At 37.4% G+C, this 16,407-nt stretch overlaps 1 protein-coding gene across 1 annotated transcript in view; it reads left to right on the top strand.

Annotated features, from left to right (window-relative positions):
* The first annotated feature begins 523 nt into the window (after nt 1-523).
* LOC103723400 (callose synthase 3-like) overlaps nt 524-16,407 on the top strand; it is a 30,204-nt gene continuing 14,320 nt past the window's right edge. The window contains exons 1-21 of the mRNA XM_008814309.4: nt 524-736; nt 851-1,062; nt 1,862-1,962; nt 6,098-6,222; nt 6,321-6,414; nt 6,554-6,664; nt 6,746-6,862; nt 7,017-7,109; nt 7,213-7,304; nt 7,467-7,593; nt 9,218-9,355; nt 9,429-9,505; nt 9,595-9,688; nt 12,712-12,834; nt 12,960-13,074; nt 13,205-13,539; nt 13,642-13,694; nt 13,797-13,857; nt 14,541-14,622; nt 14,695-14,744; nt 14,836-14,922. Coding sequence (XP_008812531.1) covers nt 876-1,062; nt 1,862-1,962; nt 6,098-6,222; nt 6,321-6,414; nt 6,554-6,664; nt 6,746-6,862; nt 7,017-7,109; nt 7,213-7,304; nt 7,467-7,593; nt 9,218-9,355; nt 9,429-9,505; nt 9,595-9,688; nt 12,712-12,834; nt 12,960-13,074; nt 13,205-13,539; nt 13,642-13,694; nt 13,797-13,857; nt 14,541-14,622; nt 14,695-14,744; nt 14,836-14,922 — 2,262 coding nt within the window. The 5' untranslated portion in view covers nt 524-736; nt 851-875. The remainder of the gene's footprint in view (nt 737-850; nt 1,063-1,861; nt 1,963-6,097; nt 6,223-6,320; nt 6,415-6,553; nt 6,665-6,745; nt 6,863-7,016; nt 7,110-7,212; nt 7,305-7,466; nt 7,594-9,217; nt 9,356-9,428; nt 9,506-9,594; nt 9,689-12,711; nt 12,835-12,959; nt 13,075-13,204; nt 13,540-13,641; nt 13,695-13,796; nt 13,858-14,540; nt 14,623-14,694; nt 14,745-14,835; nt 14,923-16,407) is intronic.

Below are 16,407 nucleotides of genomic sequence, written 5' to 3'. Positions count from 1 at the left end.
CCCTCGCATGCCACTGAAATTACAGGATAGTACTACGGTTCTTTTTAAGATTTTTTTTCTTATCGCTCCTGATTTATTTTAAAGTATAATAAAGTAGAGCTCAAAAGTCAGGGGCTTTCGTTATCTGGTGAGTGCGAGAGGACATGAATCATCAAAATTTGGAATCTTATATTATTTAATGTGATTTGTTTTGTTACATCATTGTATTATATAATTCTGTAACAAATTAATTGAAAGAAATTTTTTCTTGGCCTTTCAGTTTATAATGAATATTTATTGTACGGAACTCGCAATCATCATTTATTGTATCCACCTTTGAACGTCCTTGTGTCCGTGGGTTATTTCTTTCTGTATAATATTTTTTTATTTCGTTTTTATTTTTTATTTTTTTAGAATTGTTATTACGTTGCCCATCCAGGTCCAGTCAGTAAGGGCAATTTTGTAATATACCGAAAAATCGCGTACGTTTAAAGCAACAGACCTCGGTCATCTGAGCCCGCTATTATTTACTGATGAGTCTGCTGCCTTTTTTTATGTTTCCTGCCCCATCGCCAGTTGTTCTCCCATCGCTCTCCTGCTCTTGCTTCCACTGGTAGCTCTCTCGCTACCTCTCCAAACCCAGCGCCAAACCTAGGGTTTCCTCTCCTTCGCTCTTCTCTTCTCCGAGCTCTGGTCTCCCGGTTCTTTCTAACTCCTTCCATGCCGAGCTTTACTTCGTAGGCCCCTCAAGAACCAGGTAACCTCCCCCCTTTTCGGGGCTTGTTCTCCACTTAGATGCCTTCGATCCGGGTTTCAGTAGTTGTTTTCTCGTCGATTTCTTCGTTTCTTGATACTTTTTGTTCGAAACCAGGTGTTCTCGAGAAGGTCGGCGAGAAATGTCTTCTTCCAGAAGGGGACCGGAGCAGCCGGTCCAGAAGCGGATTCTCCGGACACAGACTGCGGGGAATCTCGGGGAGTCGATCTTTGACAGTGAGGTCGTGCCATCGTCCCTCGTCGAGATCGCTCCCATCCTCCGTGTGGCCAACGAGGTCGAGTCCAGCAACCCTCGGGTCGCTTACCTCTGTAAGTTCCTCGTCGGCGGTTCCTTATGCCGTTTGATCTTGGTTCGTATGCTTGATTAAGCTACTCGTTGTCCCTTTGTACATGCCACGGTTGGATTTGTGCTGGTTTGATCAGTTCGGTTTGCATGTTAGATAACATTGTAGTTTTACTTGCATAGTCTATGAGATGTTCCATGGGTAACTGGGAACTATTGTAGCCTTAGTCTTGAATTGAGGGTCTCTGAACAATTGAGTGGGCAATCTTTGTCTGTCTTGAGTTTCAAGTTATGCATGGTGAATTTGATGCGAAGATTATAGTCTTTGAGGATTGAGTTTTTTTTTTTACCATTGCAGCACTGACTATGGTTTGTGATTCAATGCTTTTTAGTATATTTGATGGATTCTTTCATTTATCTGCTATACTATAATTAGTATGCCTAGATAACTCCTAGTTTGATTGGTAACACAATTCACTTTGTTAAAGTGAGCCTCCGTACTCTTCTTAGACTTTTAAAATCTTAAATCTGCACCGTCTGGACAAGTAATTGCCAACTTATCAAAACATACACGCATGATGGAAAAAAAAGAAAAAAAAAGGAACAAAAATCTCATCAACTTGGGATATTATGTTCTTGTTCCTTACCGGCCGCCGAACGTTGGTTATTGTAATTACTCTATGCATGCTTAGTTCTACAATATGTGCTATCTTTGAAGTTGATTGTCTCAACATTTTCTTCTGGCACTTTTTTATAACATTCTTGTTGGAGTCCTTGCTATGTTTATGCTGAATATGAGATGTGTTATTTCTGATGATGGGATAGGCCGTTTCTATGCATTTGAAAAAGCTCACCGCTTGGATCCAACTTCGAGCGGGCGTGGTGTTCGTCAATTTAAAACTGCACTTTTGCAGAGGCTGGAAAGGGTATGTCTTACATCCATTTGTTGTTATACTATGCTTGTTAGTATATGTTCCATGCGGTCAGCACTCTTTTCTTAGTTATGGATAAAAATATTGCATGCAAATAAATGTTTTTCTTTTTCCTCATCCTGACATTAAGTTATATTTCGTTAGCATGTTCTTTTAAAAAAAATCAATTTTTAAGTCTAGTAATCATCATAATCATTTTGGTATGAGAATAATTCGTTGTTGTTAACAGTATCGATGTGTGCCTGTTTTTATGGACATTGAAGGTTTTTAAAGAGATTTATTCTTGTTTAAAGAGTTTTATGTTCATTTGAATCTTTAATCTTTGTAATATTCAGGCTGAGGCATAATGAACCAAATTCCCACTAAAGTTGTATTTTACTTTATCTTAATTAAAGATGCATTGAATTGCTATATTGTGATGACCTTTACTAAATTGTCAAATATAGTGTCTCATGAGCAGGTTGCAATTTGATAAGGAGAAGAACATATTCGTTTGATTTAATGATTGTGATATTATTCCTTCTTGTTAAATAGAAGTTCTATGGATTTGTCTTTACTCGCTGCAGCAGATGCTAGAGCATCTCCACTATGTTGAAGACTCATCATAGATGTTTTCAATTATCATATTGGCAATTCAGCATTGGGTTTGGAAATATAGGTGATCTTTATAACCTATCCAGTGCTATGCCTAGCAGCTTAACTGCATAACTGAAGCTCAGGTGCTGATTCCAAATAATTATTTTTCAGCACTATTGAGATGGCTTAGTTAAGTGTGGAGATCTCCCATAGGGACCAAATAGAATATTTGAAGTTTTTTTTTAATTTATTCGTGCTTCTGATAACTAGTGGTTGTCATTTCCATAAACAGGTGTTTGTACTTTTCGATGCATCGGATGTAAAGACATGAGTTACTATAGAAGGATATGTAACTAGCAAGCTAAGATACATTTCTAAATTTTCTCGATTTTGCAGGAACTTCTACTTCTGTTTTTTTAATAATAAGAAAATTTGAATTGTGACTGGATAAGTAATGCTGTGAGATATGGATCCAAATGTTGATTGGATGTTAAATGGCATGCTTAAATATGTAGACATATTTTTTTAGATACTTTATAATTGTTATCGTTATCTTTAAAAAAATTATATAAACGTTCTGTATAGTCCTGACAAAAACATAGATTCATAGACAGCAGTGAAGCCATATTCATCATTATCCACTTAATCCTCGATCTTGCATAGATCTCACATCGATGATAGGGTAGTGGTCCTTGATGTGTGATGGTGCCAAAAAAACTCATGCTGGATTTTTGTGGGCTCTATCAGCGATCACATATCTTATCCAAAATTTCGAGGATAGATAGCTAGAATTTTTTCCTTTTGTCCTTTCATCGGGGCTTCATTTGTTCAGCTACTCTACTTTCTCATCCATGAGACATAGCAATAACAATATCTGCTTTCTTGTTTTTTCCTATCAGTGCTTTCTCACTCCTCTCCAATGCTATGCTTTACTCTCCAATCATTTGCATGGTCCCATTGTTGGCTTGTCATTTGAAGCTGTGTGCAGCTCAGATGGCCGTTATGATATCCCATTGCTGTCAAAAAGATCCTAACTCTCTCTTGTGACTGATGTATGATGGTATCTCAAACTTTGGAGGTAAACTATGACATCTAGTGATGCCCTTCTTCCCTGCAGGTTGCAAGTGAACTAATGCATTCATAAACAACTAGAGCTTAGATTGATAAAGGGATTGTTCAAGTTGTTCGATTCTTTAGGCTAGGCTTTCACATGAATAGCCCCTGATTTGCAAAAGTCGAAGCTTGGATTCTTGAATTGCTTGTTCATGGCGGGGACAAGCTTGCGCATCCATTGTTGAGCTTTGCTAAACCTACTTACTTTTAAATGTATGAGACTATAGGTGATAAATTTGTTAAGAATTCCTTGCTTACATTAAATATATGTAATCTTAGTTGATTTCATGTGTAATTTGTGATTTAGTTCTTTTACCAAAAAATCATTGTACTAAAGGAAGAAATGTTTTTGGTGGTAGGAACAACCTGAAACAAACAAGAATCATCTTGTATCATGAAGTCTAGGTTTACTTACTGGGTTGACATCATATCTATCGCTTATTGGTAGGTTATGTAAATTGACATAATGTGAGATGCTCACCTAGGTTTCAACATAAACATACTAGTGAAATTTATGTGTCAAACCTTACTGAAGCATATTGTATTGATACTCTGCAACAAGGATGGCTGAATCGGCTTGAATTGGGTGGTTCGGCAACGCAGGTCAGTTTGGCCTATAATCTCCCCTCGATGTGTTCTTTCGAACATGTCTTATGTCACTTGAAGTGCTCTCTCTCATTTGATTTGAGCAAGCTATTCAGGGATCCCAGTTGTCGCTGCTGATGAGGTAAGCCCCACCTCTCTCTCTCTTTCTCCTTCTCCTTCTCCCCCCTCTCCGGCAGTGATCTTCGACTTCAACCCCTTTCTACCTCTTCTCTCCATCCCTCCTTCTCTCTCTTCCTCCCTCTCCTCCCTCTCCCCTTCTTTGTGGGCCCCTCTCTCTCACCTCTTCTCCGTCTCCTTCCTCTCCCCTGCCCTCTGTCTTTCTCTTTCTCTCTCCCTCTCTCTAGTTTGGTACGCATCGGATCGCTATGGTACTAGCTTGTACTATACCAAACCGGTCGTCGGCCAGTACGACCACTGATGCCTGCCCGGTGAACCTTGCTTTGCAATATTGATAGAAGAAGCCTATGCATGTATAGCCCAAAGAAGACAAAGGGCAAAATAAAGTAGGCATAAATTATGATTGTGGTCCATAGAAAATCTAATAGTAAAATGGCTAAGGCAAGATAACAAGCTATATTTAACAAATGGGCCTAACTTCTAAAAGGTCAACCGTCAATCCATGTATTGCTTGTTAAAGCCCTGGACTTGAAGATGGACCAATAGAGTTTGCAAGGCCACTGAAAACCCAATCGACAGGTCTATACAAAAGGTTATTTATATTAAGGAGGCCAAGAACCAATGGCACGGTGGCAAACAATGAGAAATGAGATCTCAGATTGTGAATTGGTTTCTACAACAAGAATGTCAACTTAATCCAGTTAACCTTAAGAAGATTCAATCGGCTTTTAGAAGGGTGGAGGAGTGTAGATCCATACAGGAAGGAAGATGAACTATTGTCCTAAAACTAGTACAATAGGAGCAATTAAAAGGACTAATATTACCCAAAAAAGCAAGAAGATTCACCCGAGTGGTTAATTTATGTGTGCTTGAGGAGACTTTCTTAATGCATGGAGAACAACCTATATATAGAATATAAACTCCATCTGCAGACTAATCATAATATTGACCTAATATGTGTAAGTATTCCTTTACTGAGCAAATCTATAATTCTGATGAAATAGATTAAAGAGTAGAAATTACAAAAAAGTCAATGCGATAAGCATGCATCTGCTAATATCATGTTCATCATTGGAGGATGCTATTCTTTATTGCCAATTATTCCAATAAAGGGAATGACATTCTTCTCCAAGAAACTAGTCCGTGTACCAAGGTTTGCTACACTAGTACCAAGTGCCATACCGGTTCCTTACCGATACGCTACGGTGCAGCTCCCATACTGACATAGGGTTGTGAGACCTTTTCCCTCACCGAACCATGGTACTGCCCGAAAACAGATGGTACAAGTCAATACAACACAAAACCAGCTGATTCTGCCCGGTATAGGTTGGTTCGGCCCCTATGTCACACCGAACCTCGGCATTGTACATGTACCTTACATGTATAGTATGGTACGTTCGGTCTCAGTCTGTAGGCGAATCCTGATTATGCAATATGTTGTTTAATTTGATTGGTGCTTGATGCTATTACTTTGTGTGATTTATGTTGTATTGCTTTCTGCATTTTCTAATTTTACTGTATTGTACGTGTCATATGTTAGATTGGATGGCTATTTTCTAATTTTTCTTATTGTGGATACTGTTCTCTAAATTATGTCCTTTTTTCTTTACATGTGGTGTTTTTATTATGACTCATTGAAAATATTGAAACTAAATGCAATCACTAATATGTGGTTGTATGTGTTGTCTTTTGATACATCATAATTTCATTTTTACAGGAAAATGATCCAACTTTAAAGGGAAGAGTCAAACAGAGTGATGCTCGTGAAATGCAGAGCTTTTATCAGCATTATTACAAGAAGTATATCCAAGCACTTCAAAATGCTGCTGATAAAGCTGATCGGTGAGTAACTTCTTGAAGATGTTTATTGGGCTAATGTGAGGAGTTGGGTTACTACACAATGATGCCACTGCTCTGACATATTGACCTCTTTTATTCAGTGCTCAACTTACCAAAGCATATCAAACTGCTGCTGTCTTATTTGAGGTTTTAAAAGCTGTCAATCTGACACAATCTCTTGATGTTGATCAGGAGGTAAATAGAACTTATTTTAATTGTTTGTTCTTGGCTATTCCTCTTAGTTCATCTTCCTTACTAGAACTGGTTTCATTGTTTTTATTTTTTAAAAATCAGTTTTTCTGCACTTGTTATGTAATTATTGTTTTTTACACAGATCTTGGAGACTCACAATAAAGTTGAGGAAAAGACAAAGATTTATGTCCCTTACAATATTCTCCCTCTTGATCCTGATAGTGCAAACCAGGCCATCATGCGGTATCCTGAGGTTTCCATCCTTACCCTTTTCGTTTGTGAGATATGTATCTCTTGGCTAAACCGTTCTAAAGAAGCTGATTTCATTCTGCAGATTCAAGCTGCTGTTTATGCTCTACGCAATACCCGGGGCCTCCCATGGCCCAAGGACCATGAGAAAAAGCCTGATGAAGACCTACTTGACTGGCTTCAGGCTATGTTTGGTTTTCAGGTGAAAAATTCTAGCAAAGAGGTTTTTTTTTCCAGATATAATGCTGTTCTTTCTGAAGTAGCTTTATGGAATTTGTTGGTCATTGAAACTTGTTGAATTTCTCGCTTTTCCCTTTACATATGTTATCTTGTGTTGCATTCGCTAATTTGTGCAGAAGGATAATGTTTCAAATCAAAGGGAACACTTGATTTTGTTACTTGCAAATGTCCACATCCGTCAATTTCCAAGGCCCGACCAACAACCAAAGGTAGGTTTGCTTCTGCTATGCCTGTTACTATAAATTGAATTCTGGAGCTCTACCATTTTGCTTTTGCTGGTTCATATAAATAATTGCAATGTTTCTTGTTCAGTTGGATGAACGTGCACTAAACGACGTGATGAAGAAACTTTTTAAGAACTATAAGAAATGGTGCAAATACTTGAATCGCAAGAGTAGTCTATGGTAAGTGTTGCTGTACAGGTGTTTACAAGGATGCATTATCTTCATTTCATTCTGATTTTTCAGCCAAAATTTTAACTCTAGTCTCTTTCGTGTTGAAATTACGTTTGCTATCATTTGAATTTCTCCTTTTGACAGACATTTGTAAATCTATTGAAATTTTAGGTTGCCAACCATCCAACAGGAAGTGCAACAGCGCAAGCTACTATATATGGGTCTCTACCTTCTTATATGGGGTGAAGCTGCCAACTTGAGATTCATGCCAGAATGCCTTTGCTACATCTATCATCATGTATGTTGTCCAGCTATGACTCCATGCTCTTTATGTGTTTCCAAAGGAAAACACTTTCCATATATGGGTAAAGACTAAAGAGTATATGTTTTTGTGGTAACAAAGAATTTTTGAAATATATATAATAACCATTTTTACAATTCTATGCTTTCAATCTTGGATAGTTTTTTGTTGCATTCTAGAGTTTGGAATCCCTCATAACCTATAACACAAGTTGGATAATTCAAGTATTTCTTAGAAACCTATCTTATTACCATAAATTATTGTGAAGGGTCTCCAAGCTGTAAATGATATGTCAAGCTAAAATGATGACAAAGAAATGAAAATTAGATTTGATTTGCTTTATCAAGGTAGATCCTTGCTCTGTGATGCCATAGAACCGAGATTTGTAGATGCTCTGTTTTGATGGCATATCTTGTTGGGGGGGATGGTGTTGTATGTTCAGTGACTAGCAGCCTTGCTCAAAAAAATCAAGACATAAGGGCTTATGTTTTTTTAGTGCAACATATCTTAAGGGTCTTTGTTTTTTTCATGCCCTGAACCTTCTGGCAAGCTTTGATCTTCCTAGGCTCATTACGGATGGGTTAATGTTGATAAAACCAAACTAAGCCACACTTAAAAACAATGCTAGGCATGTGCTCGCTGTTGAGAAATTAGAATATAACCTAGAAGACACGCCACTTTGCCTTTTGTGGCACTGGCACTTGGGGGTGGGCAAACTAAATGAGAGGCTGATTGGCTTGCAAGAGTATACGTTTACTAGATGAAGACATTGATTGATATTTTGTGCTAGGTGGAATGTGCCATAGGTCTTGCTACGGACTTTCAAGATTTTCTATCTGTAAAGATTGCCAATAGGAAGCTCAGTCATCAAGCATGCGCTAGGCTTCATGAAATATTGCGAACATCTAGATCAATTTCTATCCTCTATGTTTCAATAATATAGGATGATTATTTCATTTTCAATTTCCTTCAAGGCAAATAAATGTTGGATCCTTGCTGAGTTATCTTGGCATCTGTTTGCTGAAGAATATATAAGGAAGGTTCCAGCTATTGTAGTTCATTTGGAACATGCAGATGCAGGCCTCAAAAGACAATCAAGTGGCATAGGCAGTGAGGAGGGGTTAGAGGCTCTGATAGCCAGAAAGAGCTTGAGCTATATTTATAGTGATCTTAGCACAACATTAAAATAAGATGTTTGGACTCCCTTTCCGGCTGCTGCTAGTTTGGCAATCCAAGTCATGAGAAATGCATGCATTATGCATGGAATAGTCTTCAAGCACCACCAGGGATCAATGTTATCAGGTTATTCCTGACGACAGTGGCAAGTTTTTTTTTCTTTCCCTGTACTTGGCAAAAGAGGCATGTGCTAATGTGTCATAGCTTTGTTGATGGGAATGTGAAACTAAGGGACCTGATCTGGTCTTCAAAAGCCCCTATGCATGTGATTTCCCCCAGTGATCAACTTGTTGAGTGCAGTTTAGCATGGCTTTAGCAAGTAGTAGTCAACCAAAGTTGTGCTTAACAGTGAGGTTCTTTTGGGTGGCTTTACCATGATTACATTCTGCTTTTGCTCTTATGTGGGGGTATCCTTTCCTCTTAATATTTGTTTCTTTATTTTTAGATGGCATTTGAACTGTATGGTATGCTAGCTGGAAATGTGAGCCCAATGACCGGCGAGAACATAAAGCCCGCATATGGGGGTGATGAAGAAGCCTTTCTAAGAAAAGTTGTGACTCCAATTTACCTAGTTATAAAAAAGGTATTATTGCAGTTGATTCTTGTCATGTTGGTTAATTTTGGATACTTAATCAAGATGTAATTGTTGCATGCAGGAAGCTGAAAGGAGCAAAGAAGAAAAATCAAAGCATTCACACTGGAGAAATTATGATGATTTGAATGAATATTTTTGGTAGCATCAGAACAAAACTTTATTAATTGTCAAATATTCTTAGTTCTATCTATAAATATCTTCTATAATTTCCCTTTCACAATTTGTAGGTCAGTCGACTGTTTCCGCCTAGGCTGGCCTATGAGAAATGATGCCGATTTCTTTTGCCAACCGCCAAAGTTGCGAAATAACGAGAAAAATGGAGTAGGCTCCAAACTTACTTCCTGTAGCTGCTGTATATCGTACATTTCATTTGATTTATAGCCATACATATATACATATTTCTTTTTTGTATTTTATTTGCTTTCTTTTCTGCTGCTTTATGGTTTATCTTTGTCATATGCAAATAATGTCATAGCCTCGTAGGTCATTACCTCCTTTTTTCTAGGGCTTCTGTGTGTATTCACATGCTTGCTTTTCTGTGGAATGGACTTTCTTATGTGATGCTTTCTTTATATGTTTGCATACATTTTCCTAGTTAATGAGACAATAGCTGTAAAATTTTCATTTCATTTTAGAATGCTGGTCGACTACTCTGAGGTATTAGAATAGATGATCAAAAAACACCACGCTTCAGCCTTTTGTTTTCTTTCCTATCTATGTTGTGATTTTAGATCATAATGTATGTTCTGCCTTTCTGACATTTTAAAATATAGATCTGAAGAATTGAAGAAGCATGCATGGACTTCTCCCTGCCATGTCATTTTATATGTCCCTTCTGTTTACGTCAGAATTTTTCAGAAGTTCTAATTTTTTATCACTTGAAGGGACAAGGTGATAGTTTATTCAGTTAACTTTTCTATTCAGTGCTTAAAGTGCTGAGCCTAAACTTAAGTACCTCATCACCAAGTTGTTAATTGCTATAATGGATATGCAGATAATCTGAGCAAAAATTGGAAGCAGCACAAGGTGAGTTGTGAAGTAGCAGGCTGATGAGAGAGAATGTTGTTTGCAAATTGCAAATTATTAATTTTTTTAATCACTGGCAAAAGATGCAGGCCTTCTTATAACTACTATCATTAACTAAATTAATTGATTTAAGCACATCTGCCTGCAAGCCATGCATGATGCTAGGGGCTAGTGTTGGAGTAATTCTTAGACTAAGGAATTCTTGGATCATCATCATCATCATCATCGTCATTTGTGATTTCAAACGGAGATTGTGTCCACTAGAGCCATGGAAACTCAAACATTGCTGGGATCATAAAGAAAACTTCAGAATACAAGGGTAAGGGTAAGGTTTAGTTGAGCGCTCATTAACCTTACTGTTTCTACACAGGTAGCTTGCTTGGGCAAAAGATAGCCAAGAGACAAGTCTTGGAGAGCCCATTACCAGTAAATAAGCTACTAATATGAGCTCTTTGCCATTTAAAAGCCTCCATCATTATAGAGGTTGTAAATAGTGAGGGCCTTGTTGGATTGATATATTTGGCCATGGTGTCATTGCTAAGCAACTTGCCCAACGTGGTTGTTTTTGATTTTTTGCAAAATACACAGGAAAGACAAGGCAAGCAAAATTAAAATAATCAACACAACATGCACCAGATTGTGGTTCAGCCAAATTGGGCTGTCCATGAAGATGCAGGAGTACAAGCATGAAACTAAGAATTTTTAACCCCTTAGAGTAAACAAGCCACTCCATTGGAAGAAATTCTCTTCCTTTTGTAAAGATTAGAATGTATAAATAAGTGATTACATGTACAGAGATGAGGAAAACCCACAAGAAAACACTTCACTTTTTGTAGCCAAAGCTGTTCTCTTCCCAATACCCTTGCTAACCTCTAGAAGCCTTCTTGCTTTCTCTTGTGTGCTAGATCCTAACACTAGGGCTTCTTTTAGTTAAGGTGGAGTTGTTGATGCAGGACCAAATGCAGATGGCCTGCAATGTGTGGGACCCAAGGAAGAGATTAAACATGTGTTGGGTCAAGAAATCAGATCGATGTCCTGTTACAGAAACAGGATATAGTTTGCGTTTTCCACAATTGTAAGATATATGGTCAAAGCTGTTCTGTTTTAGTTTTTATTGGAGTATTTAGGCATATGCAAAGGGATCATGGATTGATTAGATCATTGGAGAAATGAGTTCAAGACAACTGAAATGCACTTACACTATAATGTATTTTTATACTGGATGAGCATATGTGGGAAGAATGGCAAGTATTAGGGAAAGAGCACTATTTTGTTGAATTAATAAGATATGATGTCTATAATTAAATCAGAAAAGTAGTAGTAATGTAGTTTGTCGTAGCAGTAAGATTATAATCAGCCATGAAAGAAAGGAATTGAAGAAGTGATGAGTCGGAGAGGAGAAAGAGATTTGATAGAGGGCGGAGAAGGGGCCAAAACCAGTCAAGATTTTTCTTTCAATCAAAAAATCTCCAGTAATCTTCAAAATTTGCCGCTTTACATGGGTTGATTGGCTTTTATTGGCAGACCAAAGAACTTTGTAAATAATGCTTCTCACTTGAATAAGGACTCGTAATTCCTCATCTGCTCTTAATTGCAAACTTTTGGCAACTTAAAGAAGAAAGGAAAAATTAAATTCCTAGAGTTCACAGTGGGTACTGTAAAAGCTCTACCTTATTATGAAAGCTCTACCTTATTATCATGAAGGTCCATGCATGAGAGACCAAATCAACAATCTAATCTCAGCTACTCTCCTGCACCTTGAGCCATCAGCTAGTCATGCACTGCCTGAATGCAACTTGCTATCTTATATTTTATTTTCTTTAGAATTGTTTTAATCAAGAGAGCACATTTTAGAAACTTAGGTGTTAGGTCATTGTCTTTGAAAAATATTTCCTTATGTAACAGGTTTATGCAGTTAGGCTATCGGCTTAAATTGAAATTTGCTTCTTCTATGTGAGTATCATATATGATATCTTGAGGATGTGCTCTAAATTGTAACTTTCCTGTTCTAAAGTACTAAAATAAATTTCATCATGATGAAAAAAAATGAACCAGAAAACCGGGATTCATGTATTCTTCACCCTTTTTTTTTGTAAAGATATGCAGTAAACATCATAATTTGTTTCAATTTTCAAATGTGCCATATTTTCTGCTATATGATTTTCCCATGAATTATGATTGCTAATTCCACTAAAACTCACAAAATCTGGGTTCTTCAGGTTGTGCTTTTACTTTTAAAATTTCTTTTCTTTTCCTTAATTTTGATGAAAGATGGGGGGTGGGTTGTTTAATTTTGAATATTTATCATTGCGATTCAGGAGGACCAACCAACCAGTAGTGATCGATGGACTGGAAAAATAAATTTTGTTGAGATACGCTCATTTTGGCATATCTTTCGAAGTTTTGATAGAATGTGGAGCTTCTTTATTCTATGCCTACAGGTGATTCTCTGTTATTGACTTATTGTTTTAGTTCCCATTAGCTCACTGAAATCATGCTCTTCCTGCTGCTTTTCCTCCTCCTATGTGTGCTGCTTCGTTGCTGATAAGTGCCTTCTGTTTCTCAGGCCATGATTATTGTTGCTTGGAATGGCGGGTCACCAAGTGATATTTTTTATGCCGGTGTATTTAAGGAAGTGTTGAGCATATTTATAACTGCTGCAGTAATGAAGCTGGGACAAGGTTAGCTGATACGGAATTTCTAAATGTGCTTATGAAATTTGTATTTCTTCTTCTCCAATTCATTTCTAGTTAATTCTAAGAAGTTCCTTGTTTGCTATATTTACATGTTATTAAAATATTAACCCTGCAGCCATCCTTGACGTTATTTTGAGCTGGAAAGCAAGGAGGAGTATGTCTTTTCCAGTTAAGATGAGATATATTTTAAAGGTCATCTCAGCTGCTGCCTGGGTGATAATTTTACCGGTAACATATGCCTATACTTGGGAAAACCCTACGGGCCTAGCAAGGACAATTAAGAACTGGCTTGGGGATGGTCGAAATCAACCTTCGCTATATATTTTAGCAGTGGTCATATATTTATCCCCAAATATGCTTGGTGCTTTGTTGTTTCTATTCCCATTCCTGAGACGGTTTCTTGAGAGGTCAAACTATAAGATTATAATGCTCATGATGTGGTGGTCTCAGGTAAATCTACATCTTCTTATCATCTTTCCCAATTGCATTCGCATTACTCAGTCTAGGACTTTTATCTGCTTTAGCAATCTTAATCATTCATTCATTTGGCAGCCTCGTCTCTATGTTGGAAGAGGGATGCATGAGAGTTCATTCTCCCTTTTCAAGTAAGAAGACAATCCTTTCTCGTAGTTATTGTAATCACTGTAGTCCATGACTCAGTAGAGGCTTGTTCATTCTTATTTCCAACCATTCCAACTTAATTTCAGGTATACAATGTTCTGGATCCTTCTTATAGCTGTAAAATTGGCATTTAGCTACTACATTGAGGTAACTATTCATTCATTGGTTGCTGAAATCTGCTACTGTGTCATTGTTCTGGATTCTATCTGTAGAAAGTTCTTGTAATATATAACAATAAGAACGTAAAGATTTTTTTAAAGATACTGTATCATTCTTGTTTCAAGGTTAATCTCATTTATTTTGCAATATGATGGACATATTAACTTTTTTTACTTGTAACACCCATATAAGTTTGTATATTGTACTATTGCAATACTAAGATTGTGATAATTTTGTCAAAAAATGCATTAGAAGTTTTTTTTTCATAAACTAACTTGTTAGCCGAGCAGAAAATATGAAGATTTAAATGCATAGGAAATATGAAATTTTATCTTGTGAGGTAATTATGGGTACAAGTTCCTATTTTACAGAATTCTGGCTCTGCCTTTTAGTCTATGAGAAGAAGAATTATGGCTTGCTAGAAATGATCGATGGGTTATGACAAATTAGGCCTATTTAAGATAGTAAGTACATAAATTGAATATGCCATGTTCACATATTCTACCCATCTGAGTTGTGCAGGGAAAAACTGTAATTTTTCATGTTGGAAATCTAGTCATCCTTGTTGGATTTTTTTCCCTGCATTTTTCCGATTGTATGTTTAGAACTTGAATAGTTTGGCATCTTCTATCCACTTCCATTAATCACTGTGAGCCAAATTGCCACTGCAGATCAAGCCTCTTATTCAGCCAACAAAAGATATCATGGCAGAGCCGATAAAAAATTTTCAATGGCATGAGTTTTTTCCGAGAGGTATTGTCGCAAGGGATAACTTATGTTCTACAGGTTCATAAATATTTATTATGTCTTATTTTCTGCCTGCAGCCAATAACAACCTCGGTATTGTGATTGCATTATGGGCTCCAATTATTCTTGTATGTTTGTTTTTCTATCCTGACTCATAATACCATAAAATCCATTTTGTTATGCATTTTTTGTTTTAATTTGCGGCCATGATGTGTCTAGGTTTATTTCATGGATACACAAATCTGGTATGCAATTTTCTCCACATTAATTGGTGGTATATATGGCGCTTGCCGTCGTCTTGGAGAGGTTGGTGACACATCTTTTCACTCCTCTTTTTTTTTCTCAAAAAATTGTTAGTTCCTCTTTTAATTTGAAAAATTAAATGGCTGCAATAACTTGTAACTTGCAAGCTATATAGAGCTTATCCTTGTTCATTTCCAGAGGATATAAGACATAGATACATCAATAACTGTGTTCGGTTTAAACTTGTTTCACGTCTTCTGCTTGGTTTAGCATTCTTGAATCATGCTACATAGTTATTACTTACTAGGAGCCTTACGCCGAGATGCATGGGTTCAATTAGCAATAAAGTTTCAAAATTGCTTAGAAAACTGCATTTTTGCTCACCACAATATGGATTCTGATACACGGACTCACATGTATAGAGTGTGGCAGCTTTAAAAATCAGATATGAGAAGCACACACTTTTAATCCTTGTCCATGATGCAAGGTTTTTATGACGCTTCAAGGTCATGCTTTTTCAACATTGACTGATGTGTGCTTTATCATGTTGTCTATCTATATAGATGAGAGGTTCATACTAGTGGACGCATAGGACTCTGCATGCATCACTGATTTTTATTCAGGAAGAATCATGTACTTGAATTTGGATCATGATATTTATTTTGAATTTGGTGTTCCGCTTCTATTCTGTTCTTCACTTCTTGTATCTGGAAAACAGTGCACAAAGTTCCGTATTCACTCTACTTCACTAGACTGCAAAAGGCACTTATTTTTAAGGAAAGCACTTAAAATGCATTCAAGTAAATATCTTTGGCATGAATGGGATAGTATGATGGTTATGACTTTCTGAACCAAATCATTCAAAAGCAAAACAGCCAGGTAACATAATATGGTTTTCTATTTGAAAATCAAATCTTACAAGGTCTATTTTAATAGGTAAGGTTGTCAATGGGCTAGATTGCGCCGATTGGCTGGGGTTTGAACCTTAGGCCCCTGCAAGCCTGGCCTAGCTTAAATTTGGCCCCAAGGTGTCAGGCTTGTGCATGACCTGAGACACACTATATGCTTTTAGGCTGGGACTCAATTTTCAGGTCCGAACCCTGCCTGGGGGCCCTAAAAGCTGAGCCTGAGCACAATTTTTTCTAGGTGTTTGGGCCGACCCAGGCCATTTGCCCATTATATGGGAATCCCAAGTTTGTGGATTTAAAGGACTTTATTTGGCTGTTTAAGCTTGCTTACCTTGATCACAGTGTAAGTGTTTTAATTAGTGTCTGCTGTGCCGGTACCAGGCATCGTATTGGTTGCCTGACGACACGAGTTGGTACAGACCTATGTTGGGCTTGTATCGACATAGGAGACTGTGGGAGAGAGAAAATGAGAGAGCGAGCAGGGGAGGGAGGGAAAGGAAAAGAGAGGGAGACCGGCGGAGGGTCGGTGGAGGCCGACACAGGTGCAGGTGGCGGAGGCCACGACCGGACCCCTATTTTGTTCTTGCCGACTTCACTTAAAAATCGCAAAATTTTTTAGCGGATGGATTCTTGTTTCACA

This window comes from Phoenix dactylifera, chromosome 18 (assembly GCF_009389715.1).
Source record: "Phoenix dactylifera cultivar Barhee BC4 chromosome 18, palm_55x_up_171113_PBpolish2nd_filt_p, whole genome shotgun sequence".
Taxonomy (NCBI): Eukaryota; Viridiplantae; Streptophyta; class Magnoliopsida; order Arecales; family Arecaceae; genus Phoenix; species Phoenix dactylifera.
Note: the sequence above shows the minus strand (reverse complement) of the source record. Positions and strands in the feature narration are given on the sequence as shown.